The 26,035-nt window shown below is 42.7% G+C and overlaps 1 protein-coding gene across 2 annotated transcripts; it reads right to left on the bottom strand.

Annotated features, from left to right (window-relative positions):
• Positions 1–13,075: 13,075 nt before the first annotated feature.
• On the bottom strand, positions 13,076–24,348 carry LOC132883439 (uncharacterized). 2 transcript variants are annotated; one of them, XM_060917082.1, is made up of 6 exons: positions 24,183–24,348; positions 18,149–18,264; positions 17,724–18,017; positions 17,359–17,640; positions 15,187–15,329; positions 13,076–14,522 (listed from the first exon to the last, which is right to left on the bottom strand). In XM_060917082.1, exons 2-6 carry the CDS (start codon positions 18,195–18,197, stop codon positions 14,235–14,237), a joined length of 1,056 nt encoding a protein of 351 aa, XP_060773065.1. In that variant the 5' UTR covers positions 18,198–18,264; positions 24,183–24,348; the 3' UTR covers positions 13,076–14,234. The 2 variants fall into 2 exon arrangements, with proteins under 2 accessions (XP_060773065.1, XP_060773073.1); XM_060917090.1 differs by having other exon boundaries at positions 18,149–18,250.
• Between the last annotated feature and the right edge of the window lie 1,687 nt (positions 24,349–26,035).

Genomic DNA, 26,035 nt, shown 5'->3' with positions numbered 1-26,035 from the left:
GAGCTTTCGTGCGATGCTGGTCTGCAGTCGAGATTTGGTCGACTTTCTCTGTCTGAATTCTGGCTGTCATGCTGCGATGAAGATCCCCAGCTGAGTGAGATGGCAGTGAAAACACTGACGCCTTTCCATTCAACATACCTCTGCGAGACCGCATTTTCACATTTGACAGCCACAAAGACAAAATACCGAAACAGGCTCAACTCAGAAAACACGCTCCGAGTGGCCTGGTCACCCTGTCTTCCTCGTTTCGACCTGTTAGTGGCGAGAAAGCAGGCACATCCTTCGCATTAGAATGCTGACTTTTCTTTTACCAAATCTCTGTGGGTGACTGGGCCTGTCATTTGAGGTTAAAAGTCAGCACGTAGCCTACGTTCAGTTCACCCTTCTTCATACTGGGACTGTGTAATCAGTCAGTATTAGGGCTACAGTGGGTCTTTAGGTTTCTCGGTTTGAGGTCCCATGTTTCTGGTAGACCTTTTTATAAGTGTGTGTATGTTATTGAGGCACTGTTTGGCAGTGCTTCAAGTTCAAAGGTGTAATTTAAAAAAAAAATCTAAAACACAAAAGTGAAAAAAAAAACCCCTTGGTTTAATGGTTCTTACACAAATGGTAATAATAGGTTAATAATAATAATAATAATAATAATAATAATAAGTCAAATTATTGGGCCTACATATCAGTATATTTATGTAATTTGGTAATAATCTCAAAGCCAAAGCACTTTTGTTAGTTTCCCTTGTTTAATAATCGTTTAGGCCTAAGCAATAATAATAATAATAATAATAATAACTAGACTGCAATTCCGCAGAGAAAATGCAAAGTGTGCTTGCTGAGCTGTAGCAGAACAGCTATCATGCTAGCATGCTAAAAGCTAGCATGCCAACATGCTAATGCCAACATGCTAACAACTAGCATGCTAACAGTTAGCATACTAACATGCTAAAAGCTAGCATGTTAACATGTTAATGATAACATGCTAATAGAGAACGTTAACAGCTAGCATTCTAACATGCTAATGATTAACATGCTATTTGTTAAAATTCTAACACTTTAAGGCTAATATGCTGACAGCTATCATGTTAACAGCTAATAGGCTAACATGCTAATGGCTAGTATGTATGCTAACATGCTGAGGGTGACATGCTAACAGTTAGCATGCTAACATGCTCAGGCGAACTTGCTAACAGCAAACATGCGAACTCTGCATGCTACCATGCTAATCCTAACATGTTAACAGCTCTCATGAGAACATGCTAATGGTGAACATGCTCACAACTCACGAGCTAACAGCAGGTATGATATCATAATGGGTAACATGCTAACAGCTAGCATGGTAACATGTGAATGCTTATATGCTAATTGCTATCATGTGTGTGCGTGTAAGTATTCCTAATAAAGTGGCCATTGAGTTGAAGTTGATTTGCTGTCAAAGTCTCAAGGCCAAGTTATGCTGACAACCCAGTCCTCACAGATGGCGTCGCAGATGGCGTCTGCGAAGCCCCCCCCCCTTCGCAGACGCTCTGCGCGCACCTCCCAAAAATTGTGACCACCGCAGACAGCCTCACAGACAGCGTCGCAGGTAAGAGGGCTCCAATTGGTCCACTCTACATCCGCTGTACACGCACTTCCGCTTCCCTACTTTCCCGGTTTGGTTTGTTTTCACGACCGCCATTTTTAAAAACACGAGCGAAGATGGAGCAGCACGAAGAGCGGTTGATCGAGGAAGTGAGGAAGTACGTACATCTATACGACTCCAGTTCTAGTCATTATAAGGACAGCGAGGATAAACACTCCACTAACCACACCCACCAACTACTCCTAACGATTTTGCGACTTCACGCCCCCTTGCGTTGTGGCAGTGAATAACATCGCACACGCCTATTACTCCCCGCTCAACGATAAATTACAACTGTCTGCGAAAAGCTATCTGCGAAAGCCTTGTCGCAAGAGCATGCAGAGCCCTTAAGATGAGCAGATCCTTGCCAAATGCATCATCACCTATGGGGGAAGGGAGGAATGACTCAGTGAAGCTTCCATTGATTAGCGGCAAAACGGAGAAAAACTGGATGGATGAAAGGCGAGAGAAAGGCGAGTGCAGGTCAGAACCGATATCATGTGTGTGATGGTGATTTTGCCTGAGGTACCGTATGAAGTTTGGTGGATGTGTGGTGAAGTGTTACTGAGCAAAACTCCATTCATTTGAATGGGGCCAAAAATCAATGGAAGCCTATGGAGGTAAAAAGAGATGCGTGAAAACCAAGGAAAAGACGAGTGCAGGTCTCAGATGAGGGGATGGATCTGTGCGGGGACTTGGCCTGAGGCATCAAGTGAAGTTTCTTGAGGTTTGGTCACTTGGTTAAAAAAAATTGATGGAGAGTGAAAGTTTTTCTCCTGAAACACCATTCATTTTCAATGGGGCCAAAAATCAATGCAAACCATTGGAGGAAAAAGGGATGAGCAAAAAGAAAGGAAAAATATGAGTGCGGGTCAGAACCGATTGCATGTATGTGTCGGGGGAGTTGGCCTGAAGTATCACATGAGGTTTGGTGCATCTGCGATGGAGCGTGTCCGAGTAGGACGATTCGATTCATGAGCCCTATTCATTCTCTATGGGAAAAAAACAAAAGAAAAACGACAAGAACAAGAGAACGGGCACGTTGATCCAAAAGCTGTATACAAGCGCACTACATCACTTTGGGCCAGACGTCTCAGAGTTGGAACGGTGTCTCTATCTCGAACGCCCTAGGAGGAGGAGTGGATCCAAAAAATGTGTCAGAATAAGGCAGAATAAGTAAACTTAAGTAGCACACTACTACTACTACTAATAATAATAATAATAATAATAGCATACCTTTGGACAGTTACTGGTCATTTGGCAATTTTCAACTATTCTGCCAATGCACTGCTGTTAGGTCTTATTTAGCCAAAATATTATGCTGGTATAAGTCTGCTACTTGTAACAAGTACTACTAACAAAAAAATAAAATAATAATAAACTATGTATGTATCTATCTGGGGCGGCACGGTGGTGTAGTGGTTAGCGCTGTCGCCTCACAGCAAGAAGGTCCTGGGTTCGAGCCCCGGGGCCGGCGAGGGCCTTTCTGTGTGGAGTTTGCATGTTCTCCCCGTGTCCGCGTGGGTTTCCTCCGGGTGCTCCGGTTTCCCCCCACAGTCCAAAGACATGCAGGTTAGGTTAACTGGTGACTCTAAATTGACCGTAGGTATGAATGTGAGTGTGAATGGTTGTCTGTGTCTATGTGTCAGCCCTGTGATGACCTGGCGACTTGTCCAGGGTGAACCCCGCCTTTCGCCCGTAGTCAGCTGGGATAGGCTCCAGCTTGCCTGCGACCCTGTAGAAGGATAAAGCGGCTAGAGATAATGAGATGAGATGTATCTATCTATCTATCTATCTCTGGAGGCACACACAATGTGTGTGTGTGTGGGGGGGGTTCAGGGGGGCGCACAGAGGAGTAGTCCTATGCAGGGCCTTGCAGCACCAAGGCCGAACATTACTGGGTCCTAGAGTAAAGAAGTTTGAGAAACCCTGGTCTAAGGTGTGTTCTTAGGTAGCCTAAAGAGGCCTAAATGAGTTAATATTCTTTTTGACTTTAAGAAAGGGTCCATATAGAAGTAACAGTGTTATGTAAGCTCTCTCAGGGAATTGTTGAGCAAAGCACAGCATGTGATAACAGTAAGGTTAACAGGTTCATGCAAATGGATTAAGTATAACGTGCTTCACAGTCTATCATTTCTCAGAAGGGGAGATGTGATGTGATCTGGATATGTGTCAACAATAGGCCAGTACACCAGGGGGCAGTCTAATAGGGAGCCTCAGTGTAATAGTGGACCAAGCACTGAGTTAAAGTTTTGTGTGATTTGGGAAGTAAAGCACTCAACGCGAAATCCAGGTCTCAGCATCTTTATTTATTGCTCCACAAAGAACCCAACACAACAACTGCGGCCTTCCTGAGACCTGACTGAATGAGCAGGTGGACAGATATTCCTAATAAATTGGTCAGCGGGTGGATGAATTTTAGTAGACACTGAGAAAGCAGTGCACTTCCTCCATCATCAGCCAAATCTCCTCGATCCACCGATACTGATGGTTTCTACTCTGAGTAATGACTGATGATAAACAGTAGCTGTATCTCCTCAGTGTGGTCCCACTGAATTCATCTCCTCAACTCCAGAAGAAAGAACTCAGCAGCAGGTCAATTACTCAACACTGACCTCTACTGGCTGACTGTGACATTACACACTGCAGGCATCAGGGCCACAGTTCCTGTAGGACTCGGTCATGGTTTCAATCTCTGAGAACCTGCTGGGTTTGGGCTCTTTAGAGGATCTCAGAGCTGTTCTGATGTTTCCCCTGGGCTGGGTGTGTTTTAGAGCCGCAATGCTGGACTGTATCAGTGCATCTACAAACATTACTGTGACAGCCATGAGCTTTTGAGTAATGATTGTTTTTTTTTCTGTTTAGTGCATCTCCCCAATCTGCCTTGAAGCGCAGGTGTGTGCAAGGGGCGGGCCGCTTCTAATGGACTATGGCTTCCACCGGCGCGCAGGCGGAGCCTCTCCTTCAAAACGAGCGTCACCCGCGACCGAGGGGGGCTTTTTTTCTTCTCACCCGCACTCTACAGACACACAGCACATTCCACTCCACTCCTGCATTTGCACACACTACTGATAGCCTACCATCCCTCCTTACACTGTTGACTTTGATCGCAATTTTTGTTGAAACTGAGATTTTGGGACTTTTAAAAAATAAATATGTTGGATTTTTCCCTGCAAACGTTGTGTCGTCTCCCCCATTCTTTTTGGTATTGTGGTGACTCCCCTAGGTCACAACAATATGGGGGCTCGTCTAATTTCTTTTTTTTTGCTGAGTTTTTCCCTCTCGCTTCTCCGCTTTGGTTTGCCACGCGATTATCTGTGTTTGTTTGCACTTCTGACATTTGTTTCGTCCCACTTCACTTCTTTTGTGGGGGGCGGCGTGCGTGCGTTTGCCTATTTTCACTTTTACCTTTCGGTAATTGTTTGATAGTCGCCTAGGTGGCGTTTGTAATCGTTGGGGTATTCCCCACTCGCGTGTTGGCTGTTAAGATAACCCGGTACTGCTGCTCTTTTGGTAGTCTCACCACCGCGTACCTTCCCTGATAGGCTGAGGGTGTGCTCTTGGGCGCACCATTTGTTTTAGTTTGTTTTTTTCACGGTGAAGGTGGGTAGTAGCAGTTGTCTCGGGTGCACCTGCGGGGTGCGCACCTCACGTGCCCACTGGTTTTGTGTGCTTAAAATCCCCCCATCGGTAACCGCAGAAGACCTAGGGTCTACTTAGTTTAGTTTTGAAAGTGTTTTAGTTGGGTAGATGGGGATGTAAGCGTGAGACTGCTGATAACAGTTGTGTGGTTATTTGGTTTTTCGGTACGCCTTGAATAAAGCAGGCTGGGGTTTTTTTGATATGTCGATCGTCGACGATTTCGTTGCCACTCCCTCTGTGGAGACGTTTAATTTATTAACTAAAATCCAGCTCTTGGACATTGCCGAGCGTTATAAGGTTCCTCTAACTAGTGAAGACAAACGTTCCAAGTCGCTCATGCAACTAGTTGTTAAAGCGGCGTTGATCACGGCAGCGGCGGCTGAAGTGACATACAAACAGCAAAAAGAGCTCCTTAGGCTTCAAATGGAGAAAAGTAGACTGGAGTATGATAAAGAAATAGAAGAACGACGCCTCGACCGGGAAGTGGAATTGTCTAAATTGTATGTCGAGCGCCAGCGTTTAGCTTTGATTGAGCGTGGCAAAATGCCTGCTGGTACTCCTGGGGAATTTGATGTGGCACGTAGTTTAAAGCTGGTGCCTAAATTTGATGAAGCCAAAGTGGAAACTTTTTTCACTCTGTTTGAGCGTGTCGCCAATGCGCATCACTGGCCCGATGTCGAGCGCATACTGCTACTGCAGTGCACCTTAACTGGCCGAGCCCAGGAGGCATATTCCGAGCTGGATGGCACCGAAAGCCTGAAATACGACTCTGTTAAACAAGCGGTGCTCAAAGCGTACGAGCTCGTTCCTGAGGCCTATCGCCAAAAGTTCCGTAGCATGCGAAAACGACCTACGCAAACCTATACCGACTTCGCCCGTGAGCTTGCCGTTCAGTTTAATCGTTGGTGTGTAGCGTCTGGCGCTGAAACACAAGCTGGCCTTACAAACCTAATTTTGGTCGAACAGCTAAAAAACACACTACCCGAAGCTATGGCCACTTTCCTTAGTGAACGTGAAGCGATCACATTGACTGCTGTAGCTGCGTTGGCCGATGACTATGCCCTCATTCATAAAAGTAGGTTCTCTGCTCCACCGAGCCGTGACATTCGCTGGTCACGGAACACCCGAACACCCCGCGATGCTGTACTTTCGAATAGGGGCGCTCCTCGCGCTCGTAATCAACCAGATCCAAGCAGCGTTTGTAATTACTGCTTGGGGAAAGGGCACTGGAAGTTTGAATGTCCCGTCTTACGGGGTAAAGAGAAATTTAAAATTCCCGTTAAGGACAATGCCTTGGCTGTGCCAGTTGGTCGTCTCGCTTGCATGGATGAAAGTTTTTCACCCTTTGTGTTTGATGGTTATGGGTCACTGCGTCGTGGCAGCGATAAAATCGCAGTGAAAATCCTGAGGGATACGGGCTCCGTAGAGTCTTTCATTTGTAGGTCCGCCTTGCCCTTTTCAACGTCTTCTGATACCGGCCAGTGTGTTTTTGTTCGTGGCATTAATTTGAATATCCTGACCGTGCCCTTACACAGCGTGTACCTAGAGTCCGTTTTAGTCAGTGGAGATGTTTCACTCGGTGTGCGCCCTATGCTCCCTGTCCGTGGGGTTTCTGTTATTCTTGGGAATGGGTTAGCTGGGGCTTGTGTATGGGCAAATGGGGTGATTGAATGTGGGGGTATCCAAAATTCAAGTAGTGCTCTCCCAGACCGTGAAGTTGCGCCTGTGTCCGTGGTAACGTGCTCGTCCAGTAAACGGACATCTGCGCTGGAGAACGATGATGCTCATTCTTTAACTGGTTTGCCAGCCTCGATCTCTCGCCAGCAGGTGATTGACGCGCAGCGGTCGGATGCTTCCCTGCAGACGCTGTTTCCCAAGGCTCGTGGCTGTGACGATGACGTATCTGAAGGTTACACACTGAAGGACGAGGTCTTGATGCGTAAACGCCCTCCAAGCAGCCCAGCTGACGAACATGCATGGCAGGTAGTGGTGCCAACCACCTTGCGTAGCCTGGTGTTAAAAACTGCCCATGATGACGCCGGGCACATGGGTGTCCGTAAAACCTACGACCGAGTCACACGCTACTGCTACTGGCCTAGGGTAAAACGTGACATTACGGAACATGTGCGAGCCTGCCATGTCTGTCAACAGACTGGCAAGCCTAATCAAATGCCAAAACCGGTTCCTCTGCGACCCATCACCCCTGCGCCAAAACCGTTCGAACACCTCGTCATTGATTGTGTCGGGCCACTTCCTCGGTCCAAAACTGGATGCAATTATTTGCTAACTGTCATCTGTCAAACCACCCGTTATCCTGCGGCGTACCCGCTTCGGTCCATTACAGCCAAACCCGTTGTCAAAGCGCTGTCTCAGTTCATGTCAGTGTTTGGTATCCCAAAAACCATACAGTCAGACCGCGGAACGAACTTTACCTCCAAAACCTTTGGCCAGGTGTTGCGCTTACTGAACATCCGTCACAACAAGGCGTCAGCGTACCACCCCCAAAGCCAAGGGGTCTTAGAACGGTTCCACCAAATGCTCAAGTCCATGTTGAGAGCGTACTGTGTGGAGCTGGGAAGCTCCTGGGATGAAGGACTGCCCTGGTTGCTGTTGGAGGCCAGAGAGGTGACCCAAGAAAGCACTGGCTTTAGCCCAAACGCGCTGGTGTTTGGCCATACAGTGCGAGGTCCGGTAGCAACGTTGATGGGCGATGTTGACTTGTCTAGCGGTCCTCTGCAAACTTTAACTGACTACATCAATGGGTTTCGCCGTAGATTGTATGAGGCGGGGAAAATCGCACGGGAAAAACTGCTCTCCACGCAAACCAAAATGAAAAAAGTATATGACAGAAAGACTGTACGTCGCGTGTTTAAAGTTGGCGATCAAGTAATGGCCCTTCTCCCAGTCGTGCATTCGCCTTTCCAGGCCAAATTCACTGGCCCTTACAGGGTTGTTCACGTAGAGCAAAATGACAATTATGTGGTGGCAACACCGGACCGGAAGACTAAAACCCAACTGTATCACGCCAACTTGCTGAAACAATATTTTGATCAGGCAAAGGTTGAACCTGCTACTGCTTTGGCTACCTCTGTCTGTCCTCTCTCTTGCTTGTCTGTGGCAGGGTCGGCTGGGGAGAACGACAGACGTCCATCCTCGGGTGAGATGACTCCTCCAGCGGTGGTAGCGCTGCAGGAGGTAGAGGTTCGTGAACCTGACGATGCGGTCTTGTTAGGAAGGCTCAAAAATTCTGAGTCATTGGCTAACCTTCCGATGCTGTTTAACCATCTTACCCCACAACAGTTGTCCGAATTGGAAGCTTTGATAAAGGAATTTCCATCCTTGTTCTCCGACACCCCCACCCAAACATCTGTGCTTACTCATGACATTGACATTGGGGACTCTCCCCCCATTAAACAGCGTTTTTACAGGGTTTCCGGGGAAAGACAAAAAATCCTGGAGGGGGAAGTGCAGTATTTGTTGAAACACGACCTGGCTGAGCAGTCGTACTCTAGCTGGGCTTCGCCTTGCATCTTGGTGAACAAACCCGACGGTACCTATCGATTCTGTACGGACTACCGTAAATTAAACGGCGTCACTAAACCTGACTCCTTTCCACTACCACGCGTAGACGACTGCGTTGATCAGGTGGGATCTGCCAAGTTCGTAAGCAAGTTTGACCTGCTCAAGGGATATTGGCAGATTCCCTTGACTGCCCGTGCACGAGAAGTCTCTACGTTTACAAGGTGATGAGTTTTGGATTGCGTAACGCGCCTGCCACCTTCCAGAGATTAATGAATAAAGTTGTCGCACATCTGGAAGGCGTTGCGGTGTTTCTGGATGATGTGGTCCTGTGTAGCGAAACATGGGAATCACATTTGCATCGCATCTGCCAGCTTTTCACACGGTTGGCCCAAGCCAACCTTACGATCAACCTGGCCAAATGCGAGTTCGCTAAAGCAACGGTTATCTATCTTGGTAAAGTGGTGGGGCAAGGTCTCGTGTGCCCTATTCATGCCAAAGTCTTGGCTATTGACGCATTTCCACAACCAACTTCAAAAAAGGAACTTATGAGGTTCCTGGGGATGATTGGCTATTACAGAGGGTTTTGCCAAAACTTTTCGTCTATCGTAACACCCCTCACTGATCTGCTCAAAAAGAGCAAACCGTTCGTTTGGAGTCCTGCTTGTCAAAACGCTTTTGACAAGATCAAAAGCATCCTCACCTCTGCGCCACTGAAATTGTATGAGCCTTTTAAATTGCAAGTTGACGTGAGCAGGGTAGGCGCTGGAGCTGTTCTACTGCAAGAGGATGATGAGGGTATTGAAAAACCAGTGTGTTACTTTTCGCGTAAATTCAACACTTATCAGTTGCACTATTCCACCATCGAAAAAGAAGCGCTCGCCTTGATTTGGGCCCTTCAACATTTCGATGTGTACCTGGGGGGTAGCGTAAGCCCAATTATGGTCTACTGCGACCATAACCCCCTTACCTTTCTCCACTCCCTTCAAAATCCCAACCAAAGACTAATGTGCTGGTGTATTTTCTTGCAACCTTTCCATCTAAACATCAAACACATCCCAGGGAAAGAGAATGTGGTAGCGGACGCGCTGTCACGCTCTCCAGCCCCATAGATCTACCCACTGTGTTTGTAATGGTGTTATATTGTGTCTTCTATTCCAGGGCCCGGAATTTGAAGGCACTGCTGGGTTGTCACCAGGCCAAGTCGGGTTGGTAATGTAGTATGAAAATGGTGAACATGGATTTGTGACTGTTTTGTGTGAATGCCTTTGGTGTATGGTGTTATATCCCCTTGATATTTGCAACTTAGAAACGCTGCTAAATGTGGACTAAAGTGGCTTGAGAAAGCAAGAACCAAATACGCTTGTATTGATTGATAACCATGGTTAGACTGTGAAATGTTTTGAGAATTCAGAAATTGTAAGTGCACTAACTATTTTGTGTTTTTGGAGGGCATTTATTTGCTGGAAACCCATGTGGTTTCTCTTAAAGGGGGAGGTGTGACGGCCATGAGCTTTTGAGTAATGATTGTTTTTTTTTCTGTTTAGTGCATCTCCCCAATCTGTCTTGAAGCGCAGGTGTGTGCAAGGGGCAGGCCGCTTCTAATGGACTATGGCTTCCACCGGCGCGCAGGCGGAGCCTCTCCTTCAAAACGAGCGTCACCCGCAACCGAGGGGGGCTTTTTTTCTTCTCACCCGCACTCTACAGACACACAGCACATTCCACTCCACTCCTGCATTTGCACACACTACTGATAGCCTACCATCCCTCCTTACACTATTGACTTTGATCGCAATTTTTGTTGAAACTGAGATTTTGGGACTTTTAAAAAATAAATAATATGTTGGATTTTTCCTTGCAAACGTCGTGTCGTCTCCCCCATTCTTTTTGGTATTGTGGTGACTCCCCTAGGTCACAACAATTACTAACTGCTGTTTGTTCTTCTTCACCTGATCCTCAACCTGTCCGCCACCTGCAGTTACATTTGTCCCACTCCTATTTCTCTAGAGTATTGTATCTTATAATAATTATTAAAATATATTTAATAAGCATCACTCTCCATCCAGCATCCAGTCACTAAAAGAGGTCATTGTTGAAGAATGGAAAAAGATTGATGTTTAAAAATGTCGCCAACTTGTTCATTCCATGCCTAGAAGACTTGGTGCTGTCATTAAAAATCATGGAGGCCATACAAAGTACTAGATGTAGTAGTTTTTATTGTGGGGTGTATTCATTTTTGCACCACCCTAATTTGAGTAAAACTGAAAAATGTGTAATCCAAGTTATATTATTAACCTTACTCTCACGTTATAAGTTAAGCAGATGTTATATTAAACTGTGTCTTTTCAACATTTTGGAAATTGTGTTCATTGAGATATTGTTAGGATGCAGTGATGCAGCACAGCAACCTATGGGCTCCCCTAGGGGAGCCCATAGGTTGCAGTGCAAAGCACTGCAACTATTGTTCTTCTATGTATTTAGGAAGCAGTGCTGCTGCACAGCAACCTATGGGCTCCCCTAGGGGAGCCCAAAGGTTGCAGTGCAAAGCACTGCAACTATTGTTCTTCTACGCGTTTCTTCTTCTTCTTCCGTATTCTTCTTCCTCCTACGCAAATTTTGATTTCGAATAACTCAATAACCATACGTCGCACACAGACAAACAATATATCAAAACGTGCGGCTCGATTGGACTCGCTATGCTATTACTTTTCTCTACAGAATACGATTTTTTTGCGACATAGTCGCGAAAAAATCGTCGAAAAACCCCCCATTCATTTCTATGGAATTAATTGAAAAAAAAGCACTTTTTCAACGTTTTTCAAACGTCCGCTGCTCTGGCATGCTTTAACCTAGAGATGTGATTCAAACTCTAAAACGTAGGAAAACTTCTCCTCTGTGGATCTGGCATTCAACTTTTCTGCTAGGTTCTACACTTTCGGATCAGTCCCGGCTCAAACGCCATGTGGGTTCTGGGAGAAAATCCGGCTTTTGAATGGGTGTCTATTGCGTTACACACCAGTGAAGCTCGTTAACTTAGAGTGGAGAGAGGTTGAAAAAAAAAGCTCAAACTTTCTCGCTTAAACTGTGTTTTCAGCCACAAATTTCACTCTACAGACATGATTTTCTCAAAAGTAGTAGTAAAACTTGTCCTGATTCACACAATGTGTCTACCTAAACGATAGGATTTAGAGTTTTTGAATGAGAAGCCTCAAACTCAGGAGACTGCAGCTGAAAGGTGTCATTGACACCCATTATAAACGTGAAAGAAAAGTCACTCATTTTTAACTTGTTCTAGTGTCGTCATTTTTAACACTACAGACAAAAAAATACATCATTTTATTCAGGAGACCCTTCTAGCACTCACTGTGAAAGAATTTTGTGAATAGCTGCTTCCGTTGTTGAGTTATTTGTCATTGTTCGAGGCCTGGTCATTCATGAAAAACAGCACAAAACTCCATACCTTGTGTGTCTTAGCTCATTGACACCCATTATAAACGTGACAGAAAAGTCTCTAATTTTTAACACTACAGACAAAAAATTACATCAGTCTATTCAAGAGACCCTTCTAGCGCTCACTGTGAAAGAATTTTGTGAATTTCTTTTTTTTGTGAAAAAAAAAAACAGCCTCGGTCGGCATGACACTTCACCTTAGCCGCCCACTTTATTAGGAACACTTCTGTTCGTACATACAAACACTCTTCTTAGAGTTTATTTTATTTTTAAAAGGGACAGTGCACAAATTAAACATAATCCTTGTGGTAAGGACAGATGTCTGTCCCAGGTTATAGCAGTACATGCTAATTTCCGCCTGTAGTCACTTTGTTCATGCTCTTGAATAGCTCTTCTTCATGACGCCTGCTGTCTCAAGCACACACACAATCATTGCATTGAAACATCATTGCGGGTCACGCATTCACGGCCAGCGAACATGCGTGACCGAATTGCTTCACGCACTGCATCCTCTCACAATTTCCCCCGGGGAATTGTCCGGTCTAGTTTAAAATGTTACTTTTCAAAGGAGGTGTACTGATTTACGCTCAGCACACACACACACACACACATATATATATATATATATATATATATATATATATATATATATATATATATATATATATATATATAAATAAAATATGTAAAATATAATAAATATATAAAATATAATTTATAAAATATAATAAATATATAATATTATAATATATATTATATATATATTAATATAATATATATATATATATAATTATATATTTTTACATATACACACACATATATATATATATGTGTGTGTATATATATACACACACACACACACACACACACACACACATATATATATATACACACATACAGTGGTGCTTGAAAGTTTGTGAACCCTTTAGAATTTTCTATATTTCTGCATAAATATGACCTAAAACATCATCAGATTTTCACACAAGTACTAAAAGTAGATAAAGAGAACCCAGTTAAACAAATGAGAAAAATATTTTACTTGGTCATTTATTTATTGAGGAAAATGATTTAATTACCCCTAAAACACCCCCAGCACAATGGACTGCCCCATAAAGAACCCGGGACACCCCTCTATCCCCCCCAGTGGAACAGTCCATCTGTTTCCCCAAACGAGACCCGGAAGAGCGTTTTGAATGCCTGGTGAGGGAATTGCTCCCGGAGTTGAAATAACAAAAGTTTTAACAGCCAGTGTGAATTATTTTAATTTTTGATACTCGACAAAGATTCAACAGTGCATACGGTGGTGGCAATGAGAACAGCGACAGGACAGCAGAGATTTAAAAATGGCGGCACATGGCTGCCTGCGCATGCGCTCTGTCAGCGTCGCGGCTCAGCCCGTCACACTCTCTCACAGCATTTTGAAGGGAGACGCTTCGCGCAGTGAAATCTCCTCTCCACCCTTTTATATGTTCTTCAATTTAATTCAGAGGTTTTACAGGGTTTAAAACATGGATTCTGGCTGTAAAATCGCAGTTTTAATTTTGTTTTTTCTGCTGCGCGCGCTCTAACGTCTAGAGTGGGGGCGCTCCTTATGACGTCATCACTCCCATTCATTTCAATGGCACGGAATTTTACCGAAAAATGGGAATACCGGACGAACGACAAGGGGTAGTGCAACCATTTTAACAAGCACACCATTCCAGATCGGGCCCTACGTTTCAGCATTGGAACGATGTCTATCTCAAAAGCCCTAGGAGGAGGAGTGGATCCAAAAAACGGGTGAAAATGAATAATAATAAAACTTAAGAACAATAGTGTGCTTTTTCAAGCACACTAATAATACATTTTATTTAAGGCGCCTTTCAGGGCAGAAAATTCTAAAGGGTTCACAAATTTTCAAGCACCACTGTATATACATACACACACACACCTGTTCCACCACTAAAATACTGATGTTGCTGTGCAGAGTTGTTCAGCTCTTTCATACAAGTCATTAGCTGTAGAATCTCTAAACTGTATAATGTACTTCATCTTTCCTATAGTTGCACCGTTTGCACTTAAATGACACTTTCACCCAGTTGTCCACACGCTGAACTGCTGTGGGGCTGTTTGATCTCTGCCCTCTCTCTGCTCTACTGTCCATTTGTGGGACATCAGCCAACTCTGCCAGTCCTATGGTTCCGTTTACAGCTGTAGACGTCTGCCTTCCTTCTACTCCATTATTAGCCTGCTGTATGAAATGATCTTCTAAAGTCCCCGTGTTTAGCCGTTCTGCCTCTGGTGAGCTGTTCGAATCCTATCAGATAACCAAATACACAGAGAACACAGATCAGGAAATACATTTACACAACTTACACAACACAAGAAGCAAACAGGCATGATAGATTGTTTCACTTGAAAATAAATTAAACAAATATCTAGGCCACTCCCATCTCTTTCAGAAGCACAGAAAGCTCGGGGAGAGGGGATAACTGCTCTGCATACTGAGGAATCAAAACCCAAAACTCCTTTCCCTCCAGCCAGAGCTTGTGCTTTAACCAGCAGGCTAGCATTAGCTGGAAAACATGCTTGACTGGCTCTGTGCCACGTTCAACGCTGCAGTAATGTCCACGTTATTCAGGAACAGGCGATAAGGTCAAATATACACACACATTCCTGCAGGTTAAGAACAGAGGTCACACCGCTAACAGAGGGAGCTCACCAGCTAACGCTAGCGAAAAGAAAAGTTATTTTTGAAGGAGAGAAAGGTTTGTCTTTTCCCCAAATCAGTAACCGTGACAGTCTCACTGATCTGCATCGACAAATAAACTGTTCAACACTAACAGACTGAGAAAATGGCAAGAACAGCAGCAGATTATTACACACTCAGACTGACAAACATCTACTGGTTACCCCACACACACTCATCTGAATGATCATCTCATGGGGCCGAATGACTCCGTTACACACACATTACTTACTGCTCTTCGTCGTCGTCGTCTTCGCTTCACATACAGCACAACACCAATCATCATCCCCAACACCATCCACGCCACCACCGCCGCCACCACCGCCACCACCACAAACACCCACACTGGTGTCCCACCACTCTCTGGTCCTGGAGCTGAAACACACAGAAAACATGTCACTAGAGTTCGTATCAGAGCTGCAACAACTAATCCAGTAAGCTGCCCATTTTTAAAGACATCATTCACATCACCAACAAAAATGTGTTAAAAGACACGGCACAGGTATCTGTTTGTGTGTGACATCACTGTGCAGTGATACAAGTGGGTTTTATAAAAACTGTCATTGTTTAGGTCTTCATGGTTCAGCATAAACCTGAAAACGAGAGCGAGTCATGCTTCCTGTGATGAAGTGGCATTGGCCATGTGGTGATGCTCTCCATCCCTGTGGTGGATTTGGGCAGGGCATCATCTTGTTGGGAGCGGCACGGGGCACCAACACAAAATAAATGAATAAAAAAAATCCAAGTATTGAGATTTGCACGGTCGGTTTTCAGTCGATCATTTGCACATCAGTGATATCCTGTCACCGTGTAGATCAATGAACCTTCCAGAGTGGCACCATGATTCTAGTTTGATCTGGGCAGCCAGAATACTTCCTGGTCTCCCACTCAGAAGTACGAGATGGGGAGGGGAGTTAGGTTGACCTTTGACCTCCGGTCTCCCCAATGGAAGCCCGAGGTAGGGGGACTGGGGGAATCTATTAAATAGTGCACAGTGTACTAATGCGGAGTAAAATCAGGTCACACTATGAAGTGCTACCAAAGAAACCACAAGTCATTCACTGTGACTTTATAGTTTCACTGACGGTGTTGCATTTTTTTTCCTGGTTTGTGTGAAATCGTTAAGAACAATATAAATCCAGTCTGTCCAGCACCAGGGTGAACTGGTTTAGTCCTGACTCAGTGTTGGGGGAGGGGCAACGTAGCGATGCTCGAGTGTGAAATCAACACAAATGGATAAGAACAGAATCAGGTGCCCAGTTTAGGAGAAAGAGGAAAGAAGAAGAGGAGAAACGTGTAAAAGTTTAAAAGGTATGCAGCGGTCATCACTTTATAAGTATAATATTATGCGTGTAATTAAATAGTCTAACACTTAGGCTTGTTAGCCTCAGTTGCTTACTGTGAGATGACAATATTCTGTTTTCTGTCCAGCTCGCTTACAGAAACATTTAATACAAGAAGACAGACTCCTCTATATCCCTCGCCCGATAGACCAACGATATGCCAAGTTTCAAGATATTATTTATCACATTTTTCAAGTTGTGCTGCAGGAAACCAACCCGACCTCTTTACACTGACCTCAGCAGCCCATGGCATAAACCCACCGCACCTTTGGTCCAGGGGAGCTAAAAATTAACATCTCTCACATTTCTTAGTCTCAAAAGACACACATACATTACTGAATCAACACATTCGTTCTGCTCTGCACTACTTGGTGTACGGTCTGAATAACAAAGTTGACTTTGATTTGAGTGGAGTGAGCCGGATTCCTCGCTTCCCAACTACAGTCAGGAAGACGAAACAGAAGGTGACGTACTGTAGTGGATTTTGCTGAGGGAGATTTCTCCAGGCTGGAAAAGTTCCCTTGAAAAGGAAGTCGGCTGTCTGCCCCAACAGAGCCAGCTATTTCATCACGTCTTTACTCGCTGTTCTATCGTAATCGTGGTGCTGAGCTCAACCCTGTGGTAGCCCTCCTATACTGCGGTACTGCAGTTATTGTTGCAGTCTACACCGTCAAGTGAGCGCCCACAACATGCCAAGAAGAAAGGACTGTGAGTGAGCAAAGGAGCTTCTTAGGGATGGTAGATCAGTTGGGGAAGTTCATCATGATGGTGTCTGAATCCATCAAACAAAGCTGAGCTGATTGAGTTTTTGTACCAGGAGTGGCATAAAGTCACTCAAGAGCAACGTGAAAGACTGGCGGGGAGCATGTTAACACACATGAAAGCAGTGATTAAATGTCAGGGTTATTCCATCAAATATTGATTTCTCAACTCATCCCATGTTCAAACATATAATGCCTCTGCTCTGTGCTCAGTGAGAGAGACTGATGGTAATAAAAATATCATTTAAAGGAAGACAGTATATTAACTATATGTTATAGACAGGACAGTAATCCCCCTACCTTCAACACTGACTGCGTAAATATGAAGGTCTTCCTCCTTCTCCGGATCTCGGACGATGTAAACTCCCCCATCAGTCGACCGGACTCCTCTCAGTGTGAGAACCGTGTTAGTGAGTGATGTTCTCGAGGTGTATTCAGCTGTACAGTGGAGTGAGCGTCTGTCCACACTGCAGATCTGTTCATCTGAATCTCTGTGGTAATAGATCACCTCCACTCGCTCTGATACGTGCAAATCCAGCAGCAGATCTTCACCAGGCTTCAGCTGAACTAATGAGCTCTGTCCTGAGAAGAATAAATTAATTGTATGTAAATGTGATCATTTCCATCAGCAGCAGTTGGTCTGTAGAGCAGGTAAAGACACTTACTGTCGATGCTGAGTCGCACATCATTAACGGCTTTTCCATCACACCGACACGTGTACAGTTTCCTCTGACTGAAATCAGCTGCAGGGATGGTGAGGGTGAGATTTCCCTTCAGGTACTCATCATGGGACATTTTAAATCCCTCCTCTGACCGGCAGGATGTCTGATTGCACTGAGCCACTACCTGATTGTTACTGAGCGAAGTCCATGTGGCCTCATAAGAACAGGTCCGTTCACATGGCAGAGCAGCAGCCTGATTAAACTTCACCCGTACTGTAGGAACAGCTGATACAGGTGCTGAAACAGAGAGAAAATACTTCACACTTAGTGTTTTTAACCCCACAACACGTACAGGTGAGAGACAACAGTGTAATACAGGAAGCTCACATCCAAATATTACTGTGATATACCGGAGTAAAGTCACTTACTAGTGATGGACGTGATCGTGATTACGAAGAGGACACAGGAGGACGTCATGTGTGAGACGGCACCACCAGCACTTCTTAAGGTTTAGTCAGCAGGGCAGTACTCTGCATATATCACACTGTACGGGTCAGAAACCAACCAGACATTCAGACTCAGCTTCTGCCCAGTCCACACTGGCATTTTTAGCCGTATGGCTAACAAAAATCAGAATAATTGTGTTATAAGGGCATGTATGTCACTAGAGGCACTCTCAGGCTATCACAGTTTCACTGATTAATCAGTTTTACAATTTACTAAATATCAGCTGATTTACAGTGGTGCTTGAAAGTTTGTGAACCCTTTAGAATTTTCTCTATTTCTGCATAAATATGACCGAAAACATCATCAGATTTTCACACAAGTCCTAAAAGTAGATAAAGAGAACCCAGTTAAATAAATGAGACAAAAATATTATACTTGGTCATTTATTTATTGAGGAAAATGATCCAATATTACATATCTGTCAATGGCAAAAGTATGTGACCCTTTGCTTTCAGTATCTGGTGTGACCCCCTTGTGCAGCAATAACTGCAACTAAATGTTTGCGGTAACTGTTGATCAGTCCTGCACACCGGCTTGGAGGAATTTTAGCCCGTTCCTCTGTACAGAACAGCTTCAACTCTGGGATGTTGGTGGGTTTCCTCACATGAACTGCTCGCTTCAGGTCCTTCCACAACATTTCCATTGGATTAAGGTCAGGACTTTGACTTGGCCATTCCAAAACATTCACTTTATTCTTCTTTAACCATTCTTTGACAGAATGGTCATTTCTTTTTCAGCTAGCGATCTTTTTAAAGTTTTTTTTTTTTCACATGACACAACCGTACCACAGTGGGTAAAAACATTGGATGATAACTCCGACTGGTTTTATTAAAGCCTTTTAGTCAGCAACAGCTTCACATGAGCTAATCTCAACAGGCTAATCCAGAGGTCTAGCATCTTAGAATCTTAACATGTAGCTCTGCGCTTACCAGAGTCCAACAGAGGGCTTACACGGTCGTAGCGGCTCCTCTCTCTTTTCCTCAACATTCACAAACTCTCTCCTAATAAACCAAAGGTTTATCAACACACTATGAAGATTAATTGTGAATTTATGAGTTTTACGTCACGTTTCATACCCAAGGTCCGTCAGCTCACTCAACAGGTGTGCTGCTCTCAGATCGGTGTGTGGGCGTGAGCAGGACGTGCTCAGCGACAGTTAAAAGGAATACAGGGCCGATTCGCCAACAACTGGTGGGACACGGGAACTACACTCAAATAACATATGGGTTTAGTAACCATATGGGTTACATTTATACTGAACGATGTTCATTATAAATCAGTCTGTGATACTTTTTAGTGGAAAACGCAGCAGTATCTCGCTGGTATGATTATGTCCTCCATCAGTCTGTTTCCTGCTCTGTTCGGATGGAACTGATGAGGACTTGTACAGACAAACTCCTGCTAGAATCCTGTGTGTTGATGGAGAAAATCCTCGGCTGAACCCGTCCAGAGCTGGGATCATCTCGGAAGGCAGGGTGGTGATGGATGAACTGACCGACCTGCCTCAGGCCTTCCGTCTCCTTTATGGAGTGATTTATTCCCGGCACCTGCACCACCCCAAGGGTATGAAAAACACTTTGACCTTTGTTCAGCGGGTAATGCTCGACCTCGGTAAAGTGAGCTGGCACCCAAAAATTTACTTTGTTAGGGGAGGGGACCCCACAATCAGTTTGCAATGTAAAATGGGGTTCCAAATAGTCACACAACTGCTCCAGATTATCAAGTGCTTTTGTTTTATGTTGGCAGGGCTCGACATTAACGGTTGTCCGCTTATCCGGGACAAGTGATCCTTTATGTCGGACAAGTTCATCGTCTCAGTTACTTGTCCGATGTGGTTCTCACATGTGGTCGTGGCGATTGAAATTGATCCTTGTAAACACATCGGCGGCATTAATGTATATCTTTATAAGTCTTTATAAATGTAACCCATATGGTTACTAAACCCATATGTTATTGACATCATTTTCAAAACTGTTGACTGTGCGAGACATTTTTTACCACTACCATAGTGAACACGGTAAAGGGGAAATCTTTCAAAGCAAGGCCTCCACAGATCCGGACATAAACTCGTCAACGAAATATTTTGATGTGGATCCTGGTCTTATAATTGGTGACCTTGTGGCCAATTTTGGCGTAAAAAAGTTAAAGTATACTTGTATCCCAGTGGACAACCCTTTGGAAACGGCTGCCAACGAAGCTACAGCGAAGACTATCGACGCTTTTCAGATTCTCATGGCAAGAGGACGTGAGTTTCCACCGAAGAAGACCAGTAGGTGCGTATAGATAAATCTGAAAATCGCTGAACATGTGTCCAAGTCAAAACGATGTGTCCAAGTCAAAACGAAGCATGATCTTGCAAGGGATTAGCCATGAAGCTATCCCCTAGATCTCCCAACCCACAAATATTTAACAAATTAAAGAAGAACCCTGAAATTATAAACAAATTTGTATTTGTAAAATCACATTTTAAAAAGTGCATGAACATTAAAAGCATTACATTAAATATATATCAAATATATCTGTACAATTATAAAAAGGGGATTGGTGAATTCGTAGACAAAGTGAATTCGTAGATAGAAATTCGTAGACACCTTTTTTTAAATGGTGCAATATCAGAAAGGAGGTGCATTGAATCAATAAATTATGAACATGACAATAATTATAAATATATGGCCAAAAGATCAAATTTCCAAATACTGTCCTAGTTTCATAGCAAAACTGTATGTAAAAGTATTTATCATGTTGCTATCAAAAGTGGATTCCTGTATATACTATTCTGTGAATCAATTTTGTGTAATTTGTTAAGAATGTTAAATAAATTAATTCTAAATATATTTAGGCATAGTTTCTTTTCTACTTCCAAATGTGTTGACTATTTTCAAATTTAAACCTCATTTTATTAATTTATAAATGAACATTTGATACTTTGAATATAGCCACTCGGACCATATTCCAAAAGCTATCTCAAATTTTCTTGTTTTTAAATATAGCATATGTATTAAATATCTGTAAATTTCAAGAGATTTAAAAAGGAGCATGATTTCCTATGCTCTCAAAATGGGTATCTGAACATATTTTTGTTGTATGGTTGGGAAAAGGTATCCCAAGAAATTCAATTAAAAATATATTAATCCATTTCAATGAAATTTACATCTAACCCATTTATACAGCTGGGTGGACTGAGTGCAATGTGGATGAGGCGTCTTGCCCAGGGACACTACACAGTTTGAGAAACCAGGTTACAAATTTTTGGTGTCTCCACTAGGATTCGAACCCAGGTCTCCACGGTGACAGGCCAGCATGCTAACCATTACACCACTGTGAATGCAGTAAGCTGTTGTTCTTCATCTTTATAACCATAGACCCTGAACTGAAACAAACATGGTGTATTGAGCTGTTATATTTACAGAAAAAGTCATGTTAAAAGGTGTCTCATGCTGCATCAGAAGGTGGTAACTCAGGTGACCTGCAAAGAAATTCATTATATTTTGTGAAATTATTCCTGTTTAAATATAGGTTATGGCAGCCATCTTGAAAAAAAAATTCAAAAAAATGCCTGCCTACCTACCCTAGTTTTGAAATCTACATAACCGGAAACACACTTTTTTTTTTGGCCTTACATATCAAATTTATCAGTTTATTCACATGATTTCCGAAGCATCTCACTCGACATGTTTTGATGAATCGCCGGATGTTTCTCTTTGGAAAGAGCGATGTGCGCATGTGCAATATTCCACTTGCGAAACCGGCCAATACCGCTTCGTGCATTTGAGCTGAAAAGTAAACGGTTGTTTACCAGACCCTCCAGGATTTCGCGATGTTGCGATTTGCAACTTCAACGCAAATTCAACCGGGCGGTGCTGCAATTATATCCAATCACCGCAACTTTCCCACAAATTTGACCAATCGTTGGTGTCGTCTTGAGGTGACATCGACAAACTACCTTCCGCGTCTACGTTCAAGAGAAGCAGCATGTGCGCAGTGTTGCCAGATTGGGTGGTTTTAAGTGCATTTTGGCAGGTTTTGAACATATTTTGGGCTGGAAAACGTCAGCAGTATCTGGCAACACTGCATGTGCGAGTCAGTGTTTATTGTAGGCTTAAATTCTGTTACTGAAAGTGTTATGTTTACAGTGAAGGACTGCTCACTTTACATTATTTACTTAATACAAGAAATTAATGGATGCCAACATTTTTGCCAAAATGGTATTTTATTTTCCATTGTTTAGGCAGCTTCAGCATCATACTGTGAGATTCTGTTCAAATTGTTTTTTTCTTCTCTGAAGCCTGAGCCATTTATTTTATTAGTTTATAATTATTGATTAATTTAGTCTTCAGGAGAGACTGCCTGCACACAGTACTAGTATTAATAATTTTTTTTTCTTACATGAAAGCTGAGGCATTTATATTATATTTTAAGGTAACTTCATGTTGTGCTGTGAGGTTCTCTGCACTTTAACTTTTGAACCAACAGGTGCATTTGGATAAGTAAAGCCTATTTTTCTGCATTTTTGTAGTCCTGGTAATCTTTTATATTGGTAAAGTTGTTTATAGGACCATTTCTCAGTGTCTGTTCTTTTAATCAATAGTTTTCCAGTAATAACTTAATATTTAACATATCACTCAATTTTAATCACAAAAAGAAAATCGCAACAATTTCTCGCAACTTTAACTTCCTCCCGCAATGTAATTGCAACAAAAACCTAAAAAACACCGCAACTTCAATTGCAACCATTAAATACCATACAGGAGCCACAATGAATGAATAATCAGTGGAGGATATATATTCAATGTTAATAATTTAAAAATGAAAATATACTGTATAATTTTAATTTTCTGGTTTTCAATTTCTCATTATAAATCTTAAATAAATGATTGATGGAGTCCATTTTTTTTCTGCAGTGAATAGATTGTGTTAAAATAATTCTGGTGAAATTAGTTTATTACAAATAGTTTCTGTGGTTTTTTTTCTCTCAAATTTTTCTTCGGACAAGTCAACTTCACATTCGGACAAGTAAATTTCCTTTCAACTTGCCTGACAGGACAAGCGGTTTCAAAAGTTAATGTAGAGCCCTGATATATAAAAACACATACACTTTATATATAAACAAACTGGACTCGAACCCAGAACCTTCTTGCTGTAGGGGACAGTGCTGACTACTACACCTATTTTCTTGTCTTCACACTTAAAACTCTTCGAGCGACTCACTGGAAGCTCAGATACAAATATTACTGTGATACACTCGGACCTGAATAAAATCACTTCCGAGTTATGGAGATGATCATGAAGATGACACCACGAAGACCACAGGAGAAGGTCATGTCAAACACCATCATCAGCCCTGTACAGGTGAGAAATCAACCAGACATTCAGACTCAGATTCTCACCGTGTTTTCATCACTGACTTCTAGAAGAGGAAGTAAAGCTGAAGCTAAAGAAAGCGGCCGCCACTTTTTCTTCAGTCCCGAGTCCACTGGATCACAACACAAACAGCCAAACCCCACCTGAGTAAAAAGTATTCTTGATATTTAACAGTAATTTACACCCGGGTGTGGTGTTTCTGCACCGCTTTCAGGCTTCAGGTGATTGTTCTTCTGGAGTTTGTGTAGAAAGTTCTGCTGAAGTTAGTTTCCGTTTTGTTTAAAACACAAAGCCGAAAATCTCAATCTAAAACCGACTTAAAACCCACCATCAGTTCCTGCTTAAAACCAATAACATTACGGTATTACTAAAATAATAAGATAATGTTTTAAAATAACTCTTCACACAGCTTCCTCAGGCAGAGATTCATCTCCACAGCGCCATTTCACACAACTATTTCCCCTCAGCGTTTTTACCACAGGGCCATTTTACACAACCATTTCCTCTCAGTGTTTTTACCACAGGGCCGTTTTACAGAACCTCTTTCTGAGGAGTTTATTAAAAGTGCAGCTCTGTATTAACACACAAACTCACCTCAGTCCTTTAATCTGCCTTATTATTATAATCACACTCAGCGGGAGAAGAAGTTTAATCTGCGCCGGAACATCTGCCTTATTATTATAATCACACTCAGCGGGAGAAGTTGTTTAATCTGCGCCGCCACTCGCTGCTGCAAAAACTCCCCAACATTCACTTTCCTCCCTGAACAGGGCGGGGCTTCAGCAAACTCTTACAGAGCTCGCGATCTATAATGACGTCATTCTGTCACGGGTGTTTAAGGTTGGGCGTTTCCCCCAGTCAGTTTAACTCTTGTTCCTCTCAGCTGTTCATATTTTATTCAGCTAAACACAAATTACATGAATTACAAATAGAGCGAACACATTTATTCACTTCCTGTTGTGCATAAATATTCGCACCCTTTAGAAATGCTGCTGCACTGAGACATGATAAGCAATCTGTGATATGAAACAGAGGCGGCCAGTAAAACAGGGCAGTTTAACATTTTAAGCTTTTGACCCAAAGGAGATTGTCAGTATTTCAGCATGAAGAGAGTTTGAGTTCCTGTTGGAGTTTTTGATTGATTGATTGATTGATTGATTGATTACTTTATTCTGAACAATAAAGAAGAAAGATATAAAAATAAAAATTTAAATAAAAAATACAATAATCAAAACATCATCATAAACAAACAGAATAGTGTAGCCACAAGGCAATAACAATGTTCAGAAAGGATTAGGAAGAAGTAGAGTTCATGATCTTATTTGTGTTGTTGTGGCTTCTGGAGGCTGCAGGACTCATGGTCTGGCTTAAATAGAAAAGGAATCAAGATTAAAGTTATAAAACAGGAGTTACTATTAGAACTGCAAACAAAGAATAAAAGGTATCACTCATAATAATAATAATAATAATAATAATAATAATAATAATAATCTTTTGAGATGCATTCACAAACCAAATTCTAAAACTGTGTTCTGGATGCTTTTCTGCTCACTACAGTTGTAAACATTATTTTATTAGAAATATTACACAATTCTTATTGCCATAATTTTACTACTTCTGTGCAACAGTTGTCCAGCATCTTGTGGGGTGTTCCCAGTATGCAGTGGGTAGTACCTACCAGAAGTGGTCCAAGGAAGGACAGCCAGTGAACTGGTGACAGGGTCATGGGTGTCGAAGGCTCATTGACTGACACAGGGCACGAAGGCTAGCCCATATGGTCCAATCCCACAGAAGAGCTACTGAAGCACAAACTGCTGAAAAAGTTAATGTTGGCTACAACAGAAAGGGGTCAGATCCTTACGCTCGCCCATTTTTCCTGCTTCCAATAGGGGTGGGCGATATGGGCAAAAAATAATATCTCGATATTTTTTAGGATTTTAACGATAACGATATTTTGACAATATTTAAAAAAAAAACACTTGCTTAAAGATTACAATAATTACAATGACTAAAAGAATAATTGCAGTGACAAGTATTTAAGGAAAAGCTACAGTTCATTCATTATTATCCGTGAGTACAGAAACACGAGTAATAATTTCTGGATCATTGCTATAAACGTGGACTAATATTTCTTGGGAACCAATGGGTTAATGTCATGGAATGAACCAACCGACCAATCGCATTTTTTCTTCAGATGGTATCTGGGTAAATCAGCAGCTGTCTCAGCCAATCATATTTTATTGCCGGACGGGATCATATCACGACATCTTCCGGTAGATACCCGAAATCAGCTTTGTGCGTTGTGAGGCCAGCGGAGCAAAAAAAAAAAAACTTTTAATATGCTGAGCAATGTTTGATACATTTTGGAAAGTTGTTTTGGTTGCTTTATAGGTTTCTTAGAATATTTAACTCGTCACGTCTGTGCTGCTCTCCTGGGTTGCTAGAAA

The sequence above is a fragment of the Neoarius graeffei genome, chromosome 1 (assembly GCF_027579695.1).
Source record: "Neoarius graeffei isolate fNeoGra1 chromosome 1, fNeoGra1.pri, whole genome shotgun sequence".
NCBI classification, from domain to species: Eukaryota; Metazoa; Chordata; class Actinopteri; order Siluriformes; family Ariidae; genus Neoarius; species Neoarius graeffei.
The sequence above is the reverse complement of the archived record's forward strand: the minus strand, read 5'-3'. Positions and strand labels throughout refer to the sequence as shown.